The sequence below is a fragment of the Gopherus evgoodei genome, chromosome 2 (assembly GCF_007399415.2).
Source record: "Gopherus evgoodei ecotype Sinaloan lineage chromosome 2, rGopEvg1_v1.p, whole genome shotgun sequence".
Classification (NCBI taxonomy): Eukaryota; Metazoa; Chordata; order Testudines; family Testudinidae; genus Gopherus; species Gopherus evgoodei.
The window spans coordinates 93,115,113-93,134,378 of NC_044323.1; the positions used below are offsets into that span (position 1 = coordinate 93,115,113).

Genomic DNA, 19,266 nt, shown 5'->3' on the forward strand with positions numbered 1-19,266 from the left:
CAGTGTTTTTGTGTAAGAGACAGCCTTGACTGCACTAGCAGTGAACGAGGTTCCTGCACTGAGAGCTGGTGGAACCTCAAGAGACCAACTTGCAGAGGTCACAGTGGCAGGTGGCAGCAGAAGGTGACTGCACAGGGCCATTGGCAAGAGAGCGGTGGAGTGAACAGTGGCACAATGAACAGACGTGGCCAAAGCAAACAGTGAGCAGCTGGAGGAACAAGCAAGGTGCCTTCTCACTCCCCACCTGGGAGATGAACTCATGTGAAAGCACCTCTGAACTCTGAGTCTCCACTGACCAAGGACAACACCGGTGAGTGGAGTGCAGTGGAGGGAAAAGTGAGGGGCATGTTACATAAACATTTGTTTGTTGGACTATATTTTAGTCACTTTGCTCCAGAATGCTAGATTTGTGACTGGGAATGGAAACTTATATAAATATGTTTCCTATAGGCCAAGATTTTTAAAATGCATTATTTGCCAAAGTTGTTAACTCACATTGTTGCTATCTTGAGAGGTCATTATGTTGGGGAGTTTCTGCACTAAACATTTTTATTATAATTAATTTTTTTACATAAGAATGGTCATACTGGGTCAGACCAATGGTCCATATAGCCCAGTACCCTGTCTTACAACAGTGGTCAAGGCCAGGTGCTTCAGAAGGAATGAACAGAACAGGTAATCATCAAGTGACCATCCCCTGTTGCCCATTCCCAGCTTCTGGCAAACAGGCTAGGGACACTCAGAGCATGGTGTTGCATCCCTCCCCATCCTGGCTAATAGCCACAGATGGACCTGTTCTCCAGGAATTTATCTAGTTCTTTTTATAATCCTGTTATAGTTTTGGTCTTCACAGCATCCCCTGGCAAAGAGTTCCCTGGGTTGACTTCATATTGCGTGAAGAAGTACTTCTTTTTGTTTTTTTAAAACCTGCTGCCTATTAATTTCATTGGGTGACTGCTAGTTCTTGTGTTATGTGAAGGATTAAATAAAATTTCCTTATTCACTTTCTTTGCACCAGTCAAGATTTTGTAGACCTCTATCATATCCCCATTAGTCCTGACTAATGGGGATATGGTGCCTGATGCAGTCCTGCTCTGTATCAGTGGCACCAGGCCAGACAGGACTGCATCTCTCATTTCTGAGGTGGTTTGTTGGTCACACAGAGCCCAGGAAAAAATAATTACAAGTGTCTTTCCCACCAGAAGCAAGTTTCAGTAGCGCACAAAGTTCTGTCTGAAATGCGGACAGGCAGGTTAAAAGGGTTCCATTAGTCATCTCTTTTCTAAGCTGAAAATTCCCAGTCACTTTAATCTCTCCTCCTGTTTCATACCCTTGATCATTTTAGTTGCCCATCTCTGTACCTTTTCCAATTCCAATATATATATTTTTAGGATGGGTGACCAGATCTGCACACATTATTCAAGGTGTGCACGTACCATGGATTTATATAGAGGCAATATGATATTTTCTGTCTTATTATCTATCCCTTTCTTAGTGATTCCCAACATTGTTTGCTTTTGTGACTGCTGCTGCACATTGAGTGGACGTTGTCAGAGAACTATCCACAATGACTCCAAGATCTCTTTCATGAGTGTTAACAGCTAATTCAGACTCCTTCATTTTGTATGTATAGTTGAGATTGTTTTCCAATGTGCATTACTTTGCATTTATCAACACTGAATTTCATCTGCCATTTTGTTGCCCAGTCACCCAGTTTTATGAGATCTCTTTATAATTCTTCGCAGTCTGCCTAGGACTTAACTATCTTGAATAGTTTTGTATCATCTGCAAATTTTGCCACCTCACTGTTTACCCATTTTTCCAGATCATTTATGAGTATGTTGAACAGTAATGGTCGCAGTACCGACCCCTCAGGGATACCACTATTTATCTCTCCATTCTGACAACTGATAATTTATTCCTACCCTTTGTTTCCCATCTTTTAATCAGTTACTGATCCATGAGAGGACTTTCCTCTTACCCCATGATGGCTTACTTTTCAAAAGTCAATTTAAATTAAATACTTTTTTTTAAAATGTATATATTTTTAGAAATCGAGACCTGTCGTGTTTTGGTGTAACTTGCATTATTCCTTTGTTAAATTTGCATAATCCTAACAACATTTACTTTAGTCATATCTCTTTTATATATCTCATTGGCCCTGACACCCCCCTTGTAAATTCGAACACCCCTCCTAATTTCAATTCCTAGGGAAACCACTGGTCCTAACTCCCTTCTTCTCAATGGAAAGACACCAGGTTAAAGATGGTGACATAATCACAGGGCTTGTCTACATCAGAAAGTTGCAGCGCTGGTGAGGGAGTTACAGCGCTGCAACTTTGAAGGTGTACACATCTGCAGGGCACCACCAGCGCTGCAACTCCCTGTTTGCAGCGCTGGCCGTACTCCCGTTTTGTCTCGGGTGTAGAGGATCCAGCGCTGGTGATCCAGCGCTGGTAATCCAATGTAGACAGTTACCAGTGCTTTTCTTGACCTCCGTGGAAGGAGGAAGCCTCTGGTAATCAAGCTGGTTTCCTTTCCCGGTTTGCTCTCTCGGTCCCGGAGCCACCCAGCAAACCGCAGGGAAGGAGACCTGCTTGCTCGGTTCCGGGACCGAGAGAGCAAACCGGGAAAGGAGACCAGCTTCGCCGCGGTTTGCTCTCGCGTTCCCGGAGCCAGCCAGCAAACCGCAGGGAAGGAGACCTGCTTGCTCGGGGTTCCGGGACCGAGAGAGCAAACCGGGAACGCCGCGGTTTGCTCTCTCGGTCCCGGAGCCAGCCAGCAAACCGCAGGGAAGGAGACCTGCTTGCTCGGGGTTCCGGGACCGAGAGAGCAAACCGCGGCGAAGCTGGTCTCCTTTCCCGGTTTGCTCTCTCGGTCCCGGAGCCACCCAGCAAACCGCAGGGAAGGAGACCTGCTTGCTCGGGGTTCCGGGACCGAGAGAGCAAACCGGGAAAGGAAACCAGCTTCGCCGCGGTTTGCTCTCTCGGTCCCGGAACCCCGAGCAAGCAGGTCTCCTTCCCTGCGGTTTGCTGGCTGGCTCCGGGACCGAGAGAGCAAACCGCGGCGTTCCCGGTTTGCTCTCTCGGTCCCGGAACCCCGAGCAAGCAGGTCTCCTTCCCTGCGGTTTGCTGGCTGGCTCCGGGACCGAGAGAGCAAACCGCGGCGAAGCTGGTTTCCTTTCCCGGTTTGCTCTCTCGTCCCGGAACCCCCCTTGAAGCCGCCCAACAGCGCTGCAGTGTGGCCACATCTAACACCACTTGCAGCGCTGGTTGCTGTAAGTGTGGCCACTCTGCAGCGCTGGCCCTATACAGCTGTACTAATACAGCTGTAACAACCAGCGCTGCAAAATTTTAGATGTAGACATGGCCACAGTCACTGCAAGACTTCATTACTCACTTGCCAGCACACACACATACAGGAAGACTTACAGGTAAAACAGAGCAGTCTGCAGTCAATTGTCCTGGTTAATGGGAGTCATCAAGATTCCAAACCACCATTAATTGCCCACACTTTGCATAATTACAATAGGCCCTCAGAGTTATATTTCACATTTCTAGTTTCAGATACAAGAGTGATACATTTATACAAATGGGATGATCACACTCAGTAGATTATAAGCTTTGTAATGATACCTTACAAGAGACCTTATGCATGAAACATATTCCAGTTACATTATATTCACTCATTAGCATATTTTTATAAAATCACATAGACTGTAATGCCACACCCATAAAAGCCCATTTGCTAGGCACAGCACCTTAGCAAGAAAACATTTAAAAATAATGGACCAGATCCTCAGAGGGTGTAAATCATCTTAGCACCACAGAGCTTTTCCAATTTACACCAGAAGAGGATCTGCCCTAACATTGCAGCTGTTTTCTTGTCCCACAATCATATCAGGCCCTGAAGTTCAAGAATGAGTTTGGTCACTTGTACACGGTCCTGTGAAGGGCTTGATCCAATGAACATCCTTTTACTTGCAATGTGATGTTCAAAAGCATGATGAGGTGTTAAAGCCTACTCCCAACACAACTTGTAGAATATATATCTTGGTCCCATCTCTATTGGTTTTCATTCCTGTGGAGTATCTTGTCCAGAATCTCATGATAGCAAATGTTATTTTCAAAGATGCTTTAATATTAATTTATTGATATTTTATCTTTTGACCATTTATTTCAGCTAATATTTTCCTTGATAGCATGTTAATATCCTTGATGCTGTCATTCCTATCTGAGTTTCTGATCTTCTAAGTTTGGCTACCTCACTGCTATATATTCCAACATGTGATGGAATCCATTGAAAAAATCAATGTATTGCCTTGCTCTCTGATCCTCTGAACCTCCTTAGAAACTGTATTGTTGATAGCATTCCGATTTCTTGAAAAGGAACTGAGGATTGCTTCTTGCAAGTCAACAATCATGAGAACATCCACCTGTTTTTTTTTTTCATTTTTGAATGCACTGAGAATAGCTTTCATTTCAGCCATATAATTCAAATTGGTATCCTGACCTAATGCTCTCCCTTGTACTCTCTCCATTGAGGTTACCAAATGTAGACACACAACCACCATTCTTGAAGTATTTGTCTGACGAACCACTGGTGTATGCATAAATCTGTTTGCCTTGTGACTGACACTGCTGGATGGTCTTTTCTTCCATTTTCCTCAGTGAAACCAAGTCCAGGTGTTCCTTCGAGCAAGGTTTCAAAAGAAAGAGCTATTTACCAAAGTAAATAGGTTCACATGGAGGAATTAATAGGCATACAAGATCCTTCATGCCCTTTACCTTCCTATCATCATGAAATGCTGCTGTTTCTTTAATAGCCTTTAAGCCTCTTTTGAAACAAGACAATCCTTTCAGCCTTGATTTGGTTTTTCAGTTTCTCAACAATGACATTCAGGTAGAGAATGAAGATTATTTCCATACCAAATTAACTGTTCTTTGCCATGATTCTCAAGAGGTTGAACATCAGACTCGCAGATTGCTGTTGGAGTAGATGTTACAGATGCAGTTATCAGGTGAACTGCAGACGACTGCACAATGTCAGTCTTGGCAAGACTACTGGGGGCAAATGTGTTACTAGAGAGATGAGGCATATTCAAGTATTGGGAGATTATTGTTTTCAGAGACCTAATACAAGAACCCCAATTGGTACTGGAGTTACATCATGGATGTTTCAGTCTCTTCTTTGCTTTGACTGCCATATTTGTGGTCCAAACCTTAGTTCTGTGGCCAAGGTCATTCCAAAATATACAAGGTTCTTCTCCAACAGCAATACCTTCTCCATCCAATAGTATGGTAAATGGACTTTTTTTGGCTGGACTCAGCTGGAATATGTTCCTCTGCCTGCCTAATTACAATTACCAAGTTGTCATTCAGTTCATTCTCCATTACAGCTATTTCATACATGTATGCATCTGATTTCAAGCAGCCTGGCAGTTCAAAGGAGCTCAGCAAGAAAAGAAGAGGACTTAAAACTGAGGCGTGAGGAATTCCCACACTGACTGGTCTTGTCACAAAAAGTAACATTTAGTCTTACTGTTGTTTTCCTGTACCGTAGCAAATCTCTTATCCAGAGGCACGTTTAGCCACAAATTCCCATCTCTCTAAATCTCACTCAGAGCTTATCATGCCAGACTCTACCAAGTGCTGAACTGAGATTTAAAAAAAAAAAAGAGAGAGAGACTCTTATTGATGACTGTGGTGGCTTTAGTTGGAATCCATCAATAACAGGCTGACAGAAGGCCACCATCAGGTCCAAAAGTTGAGTGAAAGGCCTGCATGCCATTTGGGTACATTCTAGCTTCCCTTCTTTTAGAAGCCACCATAGGAACCTTGATTGTGCCATTCTTTATATTATCTTATAGAAGTGACTAGTGAAAGATACAAACTGCTAGCTTCCTGGAGAAGAGGGATCCCTGCCAGTCTTAAAAAGAGGAACAACAGTTGCTGACTTCCACTGTTTAGGTACTTTCAGTCGTTTATGCCATCCAATAACCTGGCTTTAGCCCTCTTCCCAAAGTGCTTTATCATATTCCATAGATAAGGTCCAGTCCTTGGGATTTGCTTGGTTCAAACTTCCTGGAGCTCACATATAAGAGAGATCTTTTTGAAGCTAAGATACTCAGTTGGATATGTAGCCATTGAAGGGTTAAAATCCATGTGCATTTTATATAACAACCTGGTATATGGATTGTGCCAGCTCTTTTCCAGACCCAAAGTCCAGAGTTTGGTCAAGAGACCAGAGGCCTAGTAAATAGTGATTAGCTAAGAGAAAGCTGGGGTAAACAGATAATCTGGTTTTGCTAAAATAGGCCTTGTCAGCAAATTGCCAGGTGTTGGAGCTAAGAACTAAATAATTGTATCTTATTCAGAGTTGTAAATTGAACAAAGAATCCCTGTTCCTATTGTGTCAGTCTCTTCTGTAAGGAACGTTCTTCCCACAGATCCAACCTTGAGTTTATGAAAATTGGCACATGTCAGTATAAGATATGGCATCCTTCCACCTCTCTTCCCAGGGACCAATGCCTGCCTTAAGACATAAAGGAGACAACCTATATTGCCATGTACTTTCACTGTTTCTTTGCTTTAACCCCTAGAAATGTACCTGTTGGACAGTCAAAGGAGTTGCTCCATTCTTATGGACCCCAAATCAGAATTCAACATATATATATTTTATACTAATAACATTTCATCAAAGTATTAATTAAATGTTAACTTGCTAACTTAAGACCATGGGCCGAGACATTATGTAAGCTTTTAATCATTGGCTAATGTGCTATCTTGTCTTGCTGTAAAACCTACGCCATCACTTTCCCCCGCCCATGGAAAATCTATATATTCTATTGTATTCAATTAATTAACAGCGTCTCTGAGCCTAATAAGCAAGGTAACACTCCGCCAGCGGTGTGTGTAATAAACTCCTATGCTTGGCCTCTACACAGTGTGGACTTATGTGCTTCAGCCATGATTTTAGATTCTCTTGGGTCTTTCCTCTTGAATAATCCATCTTGTGTTTTGCACCAGCTCTGTCCTCATCTTTACATGCCAGTATGCTATTTATCTGTCACAGTCTTTCTCACATATATGTCCCAGAGCCCTCCATTTTAAAAGAACCTCATGCTCCAATTTGGCAGCTGCAATTAGTTGCAAGCACAAAATTTTGACCAGAGTTAATTGCAGGTGCAGTCCATGGCACTTCTATACCTAACTATCTCATTGCACTCCCAAATCATAAATTGTGTCCACAACTAGATGCAGCCACAATTTTGTAACCTCAGATTGAAGGCTGCTTTTAAAAATGAAGCCCAATGTATATTGAACTCATTTTGTGCTTGCCAGGATTGTAACAGGTGAGAGTCTCATGCATAGTTGAACAGAACTATGTAAAAAATATAGAATTTAGTTTAGACTGACTAATTTAAGGGAGCGGGCACCATGCATGCAAGCATTACCAGGGATTTTCACAATGAAAATGTTGGTGGCTTCAGAGTGCAGCCACCAACTCTTGCTGCTGGCCACACTGACACTTTTTCCTAAAATATTTATTAACCTGAGGAAAAACAAATAAATATGCATGTATACACACATCCAGATCATTGTAATGTATTTATGTAGGTTATTTTTGTGGACTCAGTAAAAAAATTAGTGCTGTGAAAATTGATATTTGTATGTTTGTTAATATCACTTTTCACAGTAAGTCCTGGCAAGCTAAGACCTGGATTGAGGTGTGGGGAGTGAGGCAGTGGGCGCCAAAGAGGACGGATGGAGGGGTAGGGGCTGAGGAAGCAGAGGCCAGGGGAATGGATGGGTGCCCCTGTCACCGCATGGTTGGAGGTGTGGGTTGGCGCCTTGGGCTGGGGGGTCGGCACCCTGAGCCATCGCCCACTGGAGCCCAGGGTCAGCGCCCACAGTTGTGTGGCCTGGGCCGGGGATCAGTGCCCATGGCTGGGGATCAGCACCCACTGCCACACAGCTGGGGATTGGCACCGGGAGCTGGCACCTGCTGCTGTGTGACTGGGGATCGGTGCTTGGGGTCCACGCCTGCTGCCGCACAGCCAAGTCTAGGAGTCAGTGTCCTGGGCCAGCACCCGCCAGAGCCTAGGGATGGTGCCTGCTGCTGCATTACCATGGCTGGGGATCAGCACCTTCTGGAACCCAGGGTCGACATCCAGGAGCAGTGCCCGGGGTCAGCGGCCAGGGCTGGGGGATAGCTGCCTGTGCGGTTTGGGGTTGGCACTTGGGGTCTGCACCTGCTGCCGCACGGCCAAGGCCAGAGTTCAGCATCCAGAGCCACCACCTGCCAGAGACCAAGGCTAGTGCCGGGGATCTGCACCCAGGGCCAGCAGCGGCTGGAACTCAGGGTTGGTGCCCGGAGTCAGTGACTAGGGCTGAGAGCTGGAGCGCATGGCCTGGGACCAGTGGCCACCAGCGGAATTGGGGGTCAGTGTCACACAGCCAGAGCCAGGGACTGGACCCCCCACTGCACAGCCAGGGGTTGGAGTCTGAAGCCACATGGCTGGACCCCTAATCTGCAGCCAGGCTCCGAAAGTCCCCACCGCCCAACCACCTCAGGGCTGAAGTCCGAGCCCCGCTAAGCCCCTGATCCCCCTCACAGGTAGAGAACTCACCTTGCTCCTTCAGCATTGTGCCCCACCTGTCTCCAGAGATGTGCAGAGTGGCACATCTGGGGGCAACAGGGAGGAAGGGTAGGGGCTGATGCTTTGCCATGCGCCTCTCCCCCCAGCACTGCCCAGGATGCTGTTGTGGCCATAGGGAAACATCCTGGTGGCCGCATTAGACCCAAGGCACAGGAAAGCTCTCTCAGAACTACTAAATGTAACTAATAAAACAGAGATCTCTAAATAGCTCCCGCTAAACATCAGTGCGTTCCATACAACATACAAATGGCTAGGAAATGAACATAATAAGGTTAACTAACTTTTACATTAAGACACCACATTGTTGTCTTCTTCATTTCAAATCCAATCTCTTTTTCCCCTGCATGTAGCGGAGTGTCTTGAATATGAATTACTACTATATTTGGTGGCATATGCTGACGTTTTCAATTAATGCACCTCCTCCCCACATGTGCAGCAGAACATCTGCCCAAAGAGCATTCAAAACATACAGCCGTGCTCAGTGTTGTGGCTGGTGTTTGGCTGAAAATGTATTGCAGTTTGAATGTGAAAAATGGACACAGTGGAAGGAGCATTTTTAAACAGAAAAAGAAACAGTACAATGGCTAGTGTACCATGTGCTTTTTTACATGGTATTCTATTTCTATCTTTGACTAGGGCATAGAAATAGGTGGCAGAACTGTCTCCAAAGAACTGTATTAGCGATGAGACTGCCCTTCCTATACCAATGTAAGCTGATGATGCCTCTGCTTTCCCTGGTGCTACAGAACACTGTTCGAGGATAGCATTAGTGTACATATTGCACCTTAGAATGCCAACCACTTCCTTCCCCGCAAAAGTGAGAAAATAAACAACAGCTCAATTGTTGCCGACAACTAATAAAAACCTGCAGTTGGTCTATGGCACTTCAGCCCTGAAGGACAAAGGAAGGAGCATGAAGTAAGTTCCTGTACTGCACTGACATAATGAGACACTGGAATAAGGACACAGGGAAACACAAATGGATGAATGGCTTGGTTTTTTCTCCTTTCACTCCCCGCATTAAGTATGTTTGTTGAAGAAAAAATAGAGGATGAAAGAAAAAATACTCATGTATCTGACTGCAGAAAATACCAGACTGATTTTTCAAGAACTATTCACATCTAAGGGCCATTTGTGTTAGTAGGACTTATGCCTGAATAAATAGTACTTCAGGATTTGGCCTTTGGAAAATATACTCTTATAATATTACTGAATGAGACCGATTGGTATGAATCTGAAGCTTAGTATAAGTATCAGAGGGGTAGCCGTGTTAGTCTGGATCTGTAAAAGCGGCAAAGAATCCTGTGGCACCTTATAGACTAACAGACGTTTTGCAGCATGAGCTTTCGTGGGTGAATACCCACTTCGTCAGATGCATGTAGTGGAAATTTCCAGGGGCAGGTATATATATGCAGGCAAGCTAGAGATAATGAGGTAATTCAATCAGGGAGGATGAGGCCCTGTTCTAGCAGTTGAGGTGTGAAAACCAAGGGAGGAGAAACTGGTTTTGTAATTGGCAAGCCATTCACAGTCTTTGTTTAATCCTGAGCTGATGGTGTCAAATTTGCAGATGAACTGAAGCTCAGTAGTTTCTCTTTGAAGTCTGGTCCTGAAGTTTTTTTGCTTCAGGATGGCCACCTTAAGGTCTGCTATAGTGTGGCCAGGGAGGTTGAAGTGTTCTCCTACAGGTTTTTGTATATTGCCATTCCTAATATCTGATTTGTGTCGGTTTATCCTTTTTCGTAGTGACTGTCCAGTTTGGCCGATGTACCTAGCAGAGGGGCATTGCTGGCATATGATGGCGTATATTACATTGGTGGACGTGCAGGTGAATGAACCGGTGATGGTGTGGCTGATCTGGTTAGGTCCTGTGATGGTGTCACTGGTGTAGATATGTGGGCAGAGTTGGCATCGAGGTTTGTTGCATGGATTGGTTCCTGAGCTAGAGTTCCTACGGTGCGGTGTGCAGTTACTGGTGAGAATATGTTTCAGGTTGGCAGGTTGCCTGTGGGCGAGGACTGGCCTGCCACACAAGGCCTGTAAAAGTGTGGGATCATTGTCCAGGATGGCTTGTAGATCCCTGATGATGCGTTGGAGAGGTTTTAGCTGGGGACTGTATGTGATGGCCAGTGGAGTCCTGTTGGTTTCTTTCTTGGGTTTGTCTTGCAGTAGGAGGCTTCTGGGTACACGTCTGGCTCTGTTGATCTGTTTCCTTATTTCCTCGTGCGGGTATTGTAGTTTTGAGAATGCTTGGTGGAGATTTTGTAGGTGTTGGACTCTGTCTGAGGGGCTAGAGCAGATGCGGTTGTACCTCAGTGCTTGGCTGTACACAATGGATCGTGTGATGTGCCCGGGATGGAAGCTGGAGGCATGAAGGTAGGCATAGTGGTCGATAGGTTTTCGGTATAGGGTGGTGGTAATGTGACCATCACTTATTTGCACCGTGGTGTCTAGGAAGTGGACCTCCTGTGTAGATTGGTCCAGGCTGAGGTTGATGGCGGGGTGGAAGCTGTTGAAATCGTGGTGGAATTTTCCCAGAGTCTCCTTCTCATGGGTCCAGATGATGACGATGTCATCAATGTAGCGTAGGTAGAGAAGGGGCGTGAGTGGACGAGAGCTGAGGAAGTGTTGTTCCAGGTAGGCCATAAAAATATTGGCATATTGTGGGGTCGTGCGGGTGCCCATAGCGGTGCCACTGATCTGGAGATATATATTGTCATCAAATTTGAAATAGTTGTGTGTGAGGATAAAGGCACAGAGTTCAGCAGCCAGTTGTGCTGTGGCATTATCAGGGATAGTGTTCCTGACAGCTTGTATTCCATCTGTGTGTGGGGTGTTCGTGTAGAGAGCCTCTACATCTAAGGTGGCTAGGATGGTGTTTTCTGGAAGGTCACCCATGCATTGTAGTTTCCTCAGGAAATCAGTGGTGTCGTGGAGATAGCTGGGAGTGCTGGTGGCATAGGGTCTGAGTAGAGAGTCCACATATCCAGACAGTCCTTCAGTGAGAGTGCCAATGCCCGAGGATTTCCGCAAATGCATTTGTTGTTTCTAAGTGTTTACTAAACAATTTGGGCAATCAATTTTCAGGCAAAGGATGGTTTTTGAACAGTTCCCTTTGTCTATTTGTTATTCTTTATATGTGCGCAATTTATTATTTAAGCCATGTCAAACTGATTCTGTTCCCTCACTTGGGGACTGAAACATTTTAAAACATGAGAATAAGGATTAAAGAATCATAAGTAAACAACAACAGCTACTACTCACTATGAGTTCACCCTCCACAAGAAGCCCCTTTGACTTAAATGAGAATATTCAGATAGCAAATTTCCCAAGATATGCATTAAATTATAGAGGGACTTATCCATAAATCATATCTATTTAAGGTACCTGCATCGCCATTTTACAGATGGGAACTGACGTAGAGAGAGACTAAAGGCCAGATTTTTTAAGGGTACTGAGGTACCTGAAGGTTCAAATATGTGCCTAGTGGGATTTACAGAAGTGCCATTGAAATAATTGACTTCAGGTGCTTCTGTAAATCCCACTAGCTGCATATATGCATCTTTAGACATCTAAATAAATACCACTGAGAATCTGTTTCAGAAGGTACATCTGTACTGCCAGTGGACTGCTGGCAGCAGCGAGGCTCCCAGCCTGGACTGAGAGAGACAGGCTAGTGGGGCTTGCACTACCATTCTAAAAACAGCAGTGTAGACAGTCATGGCTTGGGCTGGAGCTTCAGAGCCTGAGACACAACTTCTAAATGATGTCTACGTGGCTACTTTTACAGCGCTAGTGCAAGCACTACTAGCCCGAATCTTCTGACACAGGTGGCTTGCTGATGTGAGTGGTGTCAATACCCTAAGCGACTTACCAAGGCCACACAGGAAGATTGTGGAGGAGCAGGGACTTGAATCCCAGTCTACCAAATCAGAGCTTAGTGTCCTGATCACTGGACTATCCCTTCCCTTCCTTCAAATTAAATGAGACCCACATTATTGTTGGGGGAGGGGGGTCAGGCCCCAAATAATTGGCAACATGGCGTGGGGTTAAAAGTTTACATTCTCAGGCCTGCCATCGCCCTCGAATTACCCCTTAGATGAATCAATATGTTCCTTTAAAGCTAGCATGAGTATATGTAATCATTTATCATTTTCTTTTGTTCTTTTGTTTATGGTATAAAATGTAATCGGGCAAAGGGGGGCTCTGTAGTGTGGGTAAAGGATATAGTTTAATTAAAGGATCCGGTACTTAATGAATTGTAAATGATGAATTGTGGCCCCTGTGAGCATCTTTGTAAACAAGTGGGGTATATAAGGTGGGGAAGAGGATAGTGATTCGTGCATGATCTGAGATTGTATATCTCTTTGCATCTTATTTGACTCAAATAAAGATACTTGCTTCTCCACTCCGGTGTGGTCATTGGGGATACGCACACCGGGCAAACGAACCCCAACTGTTGCCAACCCTGCAACAGCTTTGGCGACCGCGGCAGGACGTCAGAGGCTGAAAATTAGCCTTGCCCGGACCCTCTCCAGTGGCCGACGGACTGAGACAATCGCTGATGCCCAGCGCGTACCGGTTCTTTCACCGGTGTTTTCAAAGTCTGGTACGGTCAACCCCGGGAGGCACAACGGTGCAACGCCCCAGAAGGTGGAGAAGCTTTGGTCCCGAGTAACGGTGAGGAACCAGTCTCAGGGATAAGGTAGGATACAAGTTAAAAGGTTTAATCTGTCACCTGCTAAGACCTGGGAATGCCCAGGGTCTCCCGGTAAGGAATGGGACAGGGACAGGGACAGTCACAGGATAAGGTAGCGTGCACGCCTCTAGAATGCATTCTGGTTAATTGGAAAATCTTTGGAATGGATCCACTAACTAAGGGTAAACTAAAAAGATATTGTACAATAGACTGGCCTCAATATCAGCTGGAGGATCAGGAACGGTGGCCAACAGAGGGTTCGATTAATTATAATACGATCCTCCAACTTCTTTTATTTTGTCAGCGAACTGGTAAATGGAATGAGCATATGTATGGTCAGATATTTATGTCATTATGGAACAGAACAGTTATTTTGAAGCAGTGTAATTTGATTCCAACAGGCTTAGGAAAGAGTTGTGAAAATGTTCCAAACTCCACTGTAATGGCAGGAGTGGGGTCCCATTCGGCCACAGCACCCCCACCGTATGGTGACAAAGTCCCCTCACCCCCGCCAATTGAGCCCTCCACAGGTTTGTACCCTTTAATTACTGAAACGAGAATCGCTCGCAATGCTACGGGTACTCAGGATGCAACCACTATGCAGGTGTACTCTCATGTTCCTTTTAATCCTGTGGATCTAGCGGCTTTTAAAGCGCAGGCAGGGGAATTCTCTACCAACCCCTCCTGATTTATTTCAGTTTTTGAAGGCTGTCTGGTTAGTCATAAACCTGACTGGGATGACTGCCAGGTACTTCTGCGAACACTCCTCTCGGAAGTAGAGCGGAACCAAGTTTTAGCTAAGGCATGGGCAGAGGCAGAACGGAGACATGAGCAAGATCCAGAGGCAAAAGATCAGGTCCCTTTTACTGACCTCCAGTGGAACCCTAATAAGCCTGAAGGTATGGGTCCTTTAACTAATTACAAAGAACTGTTGCTGTTTGACCTATGTCACTCGGCAGTTCGCCATAACAACTGGGCGAAGCCTTATGAGATAGTACAGGAGCCAAAGGAGAGTCCGGTAGCCTTTCTGCAGTGCATCTGGGATGCAATTAGACAGCATACAACAGCCAACCCTGAGAGCCCGGAGATCGAGGCAGTCATAAAGGGTATTTTTACCAGTCGGGCTGCCCCAGATATTAAAAGAAAATTACAAAAGAAGGAAGATCTCATGGGTATGACTATGGCTCAGATCCAAGAAACAGCTAACAAGGCTTACAGTCTTCAGGATGTAGAGAAGGAGAAGAGGCAGGTAAAAATGATGGTCACGGCAGTTCAGGCTGGCCGAGGGCGGCCCCCTGTAGGTGGAAGGGGCCGTGGATACAGGGGTAGTGGTCGAGGGCGCCCTGGTTCCCAAGAAAGACGGCTGGGTTGAGAGCAGTGTGCACTCTGCCGACAGGAAGGACATTGGAAGAATGAGTATCCAAACCGGGAGTGTATCCCCCAGATAACAGCAGGGACCCTGACAGATTAGGGGGGTCAGGGGAAACGGATTACCCTACCCCCGGAGCCCCGAGTAAAAATGAGGGTAGGAAACACCGAAAGGACTTTTTGGTAGATTCAGGAGCAGCCCGAACTGCTGTAAACCAGCCCCTCCCCTTGCCCATAGAGAGCTCTCTGGTGGTAACCGGGGCGGTTGGAAAAGCAGCTTCGTGCTCGGTTTATGCTCCTGCTGAATGTGCTCTGGGGGAGAAGACTATTTCACACCGGCTTGTTTATCTCCCTAAATGCCCCACTCCGTTGCTAGGACGGGACCTCCTATGCCGGTTAGGGGCTACGTTGAACTTCTCTCAAGATGAAATTGTTCTCACTCTACCCCCTGAAAATGCCTGGGTTATGGTTTTGGAACCAGAATCTGAATCTACAATTACCTGCGCCTCAGAATGGGAGGAGTGGGAAGGCCAGGTGTACCCTTTGGTCTGGGCTTCAGGGACCCCAGGAAAAGCTGCTCATTTAAGTCCTATAACGGTGCAGCTCTTGCCAGGAAAGGGGCCAATTTGGATTAAGCAGTACCCGATCAAGGAGGAGGCCAGGGAGGAACTACAGAAAATCATAGATAAATTCCTGCAGTGCGGGGTATTACGGGAGTGTCACTCGGCTTGGAATACCCCTATCTTACCAGTCCAGAAACCTGATGGTAGTTATCGATTGGTGCAGGACTTAAGAGCAGTCAACGAGCGGGTTAAGACTCTACACCCCCTCATGACCAACCCATATACGCTGCTAGCCTCTGTGGGGGGACAGTATTCATGTTTCTCAGTTCTTGATTTAAAGGATGCCTTTTTCACGATTCCGGTGGACACACAGTCCCAGGAAATTTTCTCCTTCGAATGGGAAGACGCGAACAGGAATAAAAGGCAGCTGTGTTGGACGGTGCTGGCACAAGGATTTAAGAACTCCCCCACTCTCTTCGGCCAAGCTTTATCTCGGGACTTGGAAGAATGGGAAAATGAGAATAAAGTCCTTCTCCTGCAGTACGTTGGTGATTTATTAATAGCAGCAGTGGGACTAGAAGTATGTCTCCAGGCAACCGTAAGTCTTTTAAACTTTCTTGGGCTGCGAGGGTATCGCGTGTCAAGAAATAAAGCCCAAATTGCCCTCCCCGAAGTACGTTACCTAGGCTTCCAGATCAGACAGGGGGAATGCCAGCTCTCAAGGGGAAGGCTTTAAGCTATTTGTCGAGTCTCTACTCCCCGGAATCGCAGGCAGCTCAGAGCATTCCTGGGAATGGCAGGATTTTGCCGCATATGGATTCCAGATTTTGGACTACTAGCTAAGCCACTGTATGAATGTGTTAAAGGGACCGATCAGGAACCATTTTACTGGACAACAGAGGCAAATAATGCCTTTACCTTAATAAAAAGAAAACTGATGGAAGCCCCAGCCCTGGGTCTGCCCAATCTTTCTAAGCCCTTTCAATTGTATGTACATGAACGAAAGGGGGTGGCCCTGGGACTCCTTACACAGTTATTGGGCTCTTGGAAACGTCCAGTGGCTTATTTCTCCAAACAATTGGATCAGGTGGCTAAAAGGTGGCCGGCATGCTTACGGGCAGTTGCAGCTACAGCTCTGGTGTTAGAGGAAGCAGAAAAACTAACTTTGGGGGGGGGCTGTTCAAGTATACACTCCACATATGGTCCAAGCCTTACTGGACACAAAGCTCACCCAAGCTCGGGTAGCCCGGTATCAGGCTAAGCTCTTACAGAATCCCGAAGTTACCCTGCAGGCTTGCCCCTCCCTTAACCCAGCCACCTTGCTGCCAGAAACAGAGGGCCAAGAACATGACTGCTTGGAAGTTATAGATGCCCAGTATTCCAGCCGGCAGGATTTAAAAGATCAACCTCTTCCTAATGCAGACTATGAGTGGTACACGGATGGCAGTAGTATTGTTGTAAATGGACTTAGAAGGGCAGGCTATGCTGTTGTGTCTCTCCATGAAACTGTGGAAGCAAAAAGCCTGCCCCCTGGAACCTCAGCCCAACTAGCCGAAATAGTGGCTTTAACTCATGCGCTTGAATTGTCAAAAGGGAAAAGAGTTAATATCTTCACAGACTCTAAATATGCTTTTGGTGTACTACATGTCCACGCAGGTCTGTGGAAACAAAGGGGATTACTGACGGCTCAGGGCTCCCCGGTCAAGCACGGGTTACAAATTCTTCGGCTTTTGGAAGCCATACAACTCCCCTTAGAGGTAGCAGTAATGCACTGCAGGGCTCACCAAAAGGAGGACCACAGTGTTAATCGAGGCAACGCCAGGGCGGATAGAGAAGCCAAACGGGTTGCCACTTTAGAACTGGGACTAGCCGAGGGTGTCCACCTTCATGCCTTGATTCCATCACTCGGGGACCTCCCTACCTCGCAGTATACGAGGGAGGAGTTAGAATGGGCTGAATCTCTTGGGCTTCAGGAGGAAAAAGGATGGTTCCATTCCACGGAGGGAAAGGTCCTGTTACCAAGGTGTATGATGCGACCAGTATTACAAAAACTACACCAGACCTCCCATGCAGGCAGGGAAGCTTTGACCCAGCTTGCACAAAAGTATTTCATCACCTCAGGACTTCAGCCCCTAGCGTCCCAGATACCTGCGGAGTGCCTTACTTGCCAGAAAAATAATCCTCGACCAGGGAATCCAGTTATACCAGCTACCCTAGAACCCACTCCGGGCCCCAGGCTAATGTGGCAAATTGACTTCACTGAACTTCCTCGAGCCCAGGGGTATAGATACCTCTTCGTCCTGGTGGATCATTTCAGTGGGTGGCCTGAAGCTTTTCCTTGCTGAAATAGCACTTCTAAGACTGTGGCTCTTAAACTTGTTAAAGAGATTTTTCCTAGATTTGGCCGGCCTCGATGGATGGAGTCTGACCAGGGAACACACTTCACCTCAAAAATTGTCCAGAATGTCTCAGATATCCTCCAGCTCAACTGGAAACTTCACACCCCTTGGAGGCCATAGGCCAGTGGAGTGGTAGAACGCACTAATCAGACACTCAAAAGGCACCTAGCCAAAATATGTCAGAAAGCGTCTTTAAAGTGGCCCGATGCCCTACCTTTGGTTTTACTCCGCATTCGAGCTCTTCCTAAGGGTAGAACTGGTTTAAGCCCCTTCGAGATTATGTTTGGAAGGGCATAGCCTATGAATGCTACCCCGATCCTACTAGGGGAATGGGAGGTTGGGTGTGGATATTTGTCTCAATATATGTGTTCTCTGTCTGCTGTTCTATGTTCTCTTCACAGGTACGTGAGGGACTCTCAGCCACTCCCTTTGGATGCACCTGTCCATTCCCTACAGCCTGGTGACTTCGTCCTTGTCCGTACCTGGAAGGACGAACCCCTCCAGGAAAAGTGGAAAGGACCCTATCGCATCTTACTGGTTTCCCACACGGCGGCAAAAGTAGAGGGACACAAGAGCTGGATTCACTATTCCCGACTAAAAGCTGTACCTCCACCGCAAAATCCAGACACTAAGCGGTGGACGGTTCAGCCTACCGGAGCCGGAGAATCGGAAGATTTGGGACTCAAGTTATTGTTTAAACGCCAATAACTCTAATTTGGCTATGTTTTTAGTACTTGTATGGGTGTTTACTGTTTCTGGACAGCTGGCCCCTTTATCCTTCCGCTCCCCGGAAAATAACTGGTGGGCCCTCTTAGCTGTCACAGCCTCTAATTCTTCCCACTTCTGTGTAGGGAGTGGTTACACTTTGGGGTCTGTATTTACTACTTGTTTTGTGGGGGTGGCTATGCCTTTACAAGAAATTCACAAATATACTGAACTTGCTGGTTTCAATATTAAATTGATACCTGGGCATCTGGTTAAGTTTGGCTCTACTTCAAATCCTAAGCCCTATACGAACCAGCATCGTCTTCAGATTAGGCTAATGGCCGTGTCCTCAAATGTTACTTCCTGTTTTACTATTGTAGGGGCACGGAAGGTTGATACTAATTTAACCAACCATGAGATGAATTGTTCTGTTTCCCCAACCCAGACTACTTATTTTTTCGCACACTTATACCTTCCCCGTGGGTGGTTTTTGCTCTGCAGACTAACTATGTCCCAGCTAACAGTTCGGGAGGCCCTTGTTCTCTCGGACGATTAACCATGGGGGTGTCCCTGGCCATGCTCTAGTTTTAAAGACACCTGGACCTACCCGAGCCCGGAGGGCTCGGCGTGGCCTGCCTCTGGACGAAACATGTGATTCTAAGGTAAATCTGGTGTCTAAATCTCAGGCTATAGCCCTTGCTACTTCATTGGTCGGAGTCCCAGGCCTGGCCTTAGATGCAGAGCTCCGGCTTGCTAAAGTGGCCTGTGCCCTCGCCAAGCCCATTAATCTAACTTCCACTTTAATCTCTGACTTGGCCTCGGAACTCACAGGAGTCCGAGAAGGGGTACTTCAAAATCGCGCTGCAATAG

At 46.3% G+C, this 19,266-nt stretch overlaps 2 protein-coding genes across 3 annotated transcripts in view; one reads left to right on the plus strand and one right to left on the minus strand.

The window, feature by feature from the left end:
- Nucleotides 1–19,266, minus strand: part of AMPH (amphiphysin) — a 212,222-nt gene that overhangs the window by 25,408 nt on the left and 167,548 nt on the right. The gene's annotated exons all lie outside the window — the stretch shown is intronic.
- Nucleotides 15,880–18,094, plus strand: LOC115645997. Its single transcript, XM_030551376.1, has one exon. The coding sequence runs from the start codon at nucleotides 16,492–16,494 to the stop codon at nucleotides 17,635–17,637; it is 1,146 nt and encodes a 381-aa protein (XP_030407236.1). The 5' UTR covers nucleotides 15,880–16,491; the 3' UTR covers nucleotides 17,638–18,094.

Excerpts from the sequence above, each read along its gene's own strand:
- LOC115645997 (XM_030551376.1), top strand. The coding sequence starts at position 16,492 with ATGGTCCAAGCCTTACTGGACACAAAGCTCACCCAAGCTCGGGTAGCC.